Source organism: Pteropus vampyrus, unplaced genomic scaffold (assembly GCF_000151845.1).
Source record: "Pteropus vampyrus isolate Shadow unplaced genomic scaffold, Pvam_2.0 Scaffold49, whole genome shotgun sequence".
Taxonomy (NCBI): Eukaryota; Metazoa; Chordata; class Mammalia; order Chiroptera; family Pteropodidae; genus Pteropus; species Pteropus vampyrus.
The window spans coordinates 155,416-157,829 of NW_011888830.1; the positions used below are offsets into that span (position 1 = coordinate 155,416).

Below are 2,414 nucleotides of genomic sequence, written 5' to 3' on the forward strand. Positions count from 1 at the left end.
CTGGATTTGATGCTAGCTTCTAATACAAGCAATGTGACCTCGCACAAACTACTTAATCAGTTTCCTTAACTATAAAGTGAAGACAAAAACTGTACCTATCTGAAGGAGTTATGAAGATAAAATAGTAAATACAAACTGTTTAGGAAAGCATCTGGAACTATATCAATGGTAAATAGTGTTATTTCCACTAGATTATGCACTCATTACCACATGATTTTTCTCTGCTTTGCTACTATGTGCCAGATACTGTTCTAGATACTAAAGATACTGCTGTATCTTTAGTATCTAGAACAGTATCTGGCACATAGTAGATGATCAGGGACTATCTGTTGAGTGAATAAGTGAATCCACAGCATTATACTTCCTGGAGTATTACACCAACTTTCTACTCAGACTCCCTGTCCCAGTCTGCCTGGGTGTCTTTCTAAACTCAAATCCAATGGTTCTTCTCAAATTTAGGATCTGTCAGAATCTCCTGGAAGGTGTGTTAATACAGATTGCTGTCCCCACACCCACATTTGCTGATTTAGTAGGTCTGGGCTAGGGTAGAGAATTTTCATTTCTAACAGGTTCCCAAACACTGTTGGCGATGCTCTTCCAGGGTCCACACTTTGAGAAATACTGTTCTACTTGCCATTCTCTTTCTTCTTTCAAACCACCCAGGCTTCCTACTGCTGCTAACGTCAAAGTTTAAACTCTTTGGCTGGTCCCTTCTTAGTTGATTTAGCCTTAGACTTCCCCTGTGAAGTTCCTCTTATTTTACCTGCTTTGAGCCCAACGCAATGGTTAAAAGGAACTATTTGCAGTGTGCAGACTGAATAAAAGCTCATTCCTGAGACTTCCCCTGTTCTTGGGCCTGGAAGCCAGACTCAGATTCACCTTCTCTGCTCAGTTTTTCCGATGGTCCCTTTGTCCTTGCAGAACTGAGATCTCTCCTTGGTCTCCATACTACACCCCGAGCACTCTTCCATTAGAGGACTATAAACCTCTTTTCCCCATTTGCTTCTCTTTATGACAGATTGCGAGCTCTTGGTATGCTATGGCTGCTTTCTTTATTACTTCTAGGTTCAAGTATACAGTGCCTAGCACTTAGTAGATGCCCAGTAAATAGTAATAGCTAATATTTATTAAACATTTACCATTTTCCAGGGCTTTAGGTAGCCTGTTTTCCTTCCTTACTTCCTTCCTTTCTTCTTTCTTTCCCTCCTTCCTTCCTTCTAGTTGAACAATAATTTTTTTTTTAGCAGTCAGAGGGGTGAGGGTAGATGGTGAGAAGAGGTAATGGAAGTGGAGGAATATATGTAACTAATGGAAAATAAGCATACATCGTGATTTTTTAAAACCACCTTCTATGATGTAGTTAGCCACCTATGTCTTCTGAATCAACTCCTTTGGAAAAGGGGTATCCTTGTCAATCTTGTTTACTTTGTCCCCATTCTCCCACACACCTTCTAGACATTTTTTTTTTTTTACAAACCTGTTGATCTATAATTGCAATGCAATAAATGGAGCATATTTAACAGCATATGATTTGGTAAGTTTTGACATATGTGTACGGCTGTGAAACCATCACCACAACCAGGTTAATGAACTTGTTTCCTGGTGCCCCCAGGAAACTGTCGATTTGCTTTCTGTCACTTTGGATCATCTCACATTTTGTATAATGTTATATAAATGGAATAATACAATATGTACTCTTCCTTTGGCTTCTTTCACTCAGCGTAATTATTTTCAGATTTATCCATGTCATTGTATCAATAACTCATTCTTTACCCCTCCCCCACTTTTACTGAGCTATAATTACATAATATTGTAGAAGTTTAAGGCGTACAACATAATGGATCCAATATATTAATACACGGCAAAATGATTACAATAATAAGTTTATTCATATTCATCACCTCATATAGTTACAATTTTGTTTCCTTGTGATGAAAACTTTTTAGACCCACCCTCTTATCATCTCTCAAATATAAAGTACCGTATTGTCAACCATAGACCCCAGGCTGCACATCACATCATCAGAACTTACTTATCTATAACTGGAAGTCTGTATCTTTTGACCCCCTTCACTCATTTCTTCCACCCTCCACCCGCCGCCTCTCGCAACTACCAATCTGTCCTCTGAGGAGACATTATTGTTACCTTTATTTTACAGATGAGAAAACTGAGTTATGGAGAGTTTAATTTAACCAAGATCACACAAACTGTAACGGCTCAGATGAGACTCTAACCAGGACCTCCAAAACCCAGTGACTAGACTCATGGCCCCTGAGCTGTCTATTTTGGAATGTTAACTTGAATGAATCCATCCATTCTCTACTAGTTCTAAACTGAATGTCCTCTCAACATCTTCCAAAACCGAAATCAGTGCAGAAATAAAAGTAACAAAACTGAAGATAAGCCGTCTGCAG

The 2,414-nt window shown here is 38.8% G+C and overlaps 1 protein-coding gene across 1 annotated transcript in view; it reads right to left on the minus strand.

The window, feature by feature from the left end:
* The window catches only part of MEIG1 (meiosis/spermiogenesis associated 1), a gene marked incomplete at its 3' end in the record, with an annotated part of 15,490 nt that extends 14,543 nt beyond the window's left edge, over positions 1 to 947 (minus strand). The window contains exon 1 of the mRNA XM_011359646.2: positions 880 to 947. Within this exon, the coding sequence (XP_011357948.2) occupies positions 880 to 947 (68 nt within the window). The remainder of the gene's footprint in view (positions 1 to 879) is intronic.
* Between the last annotated feature and the right edge of the window lie 1,467 nt (positions 948 to 2,414).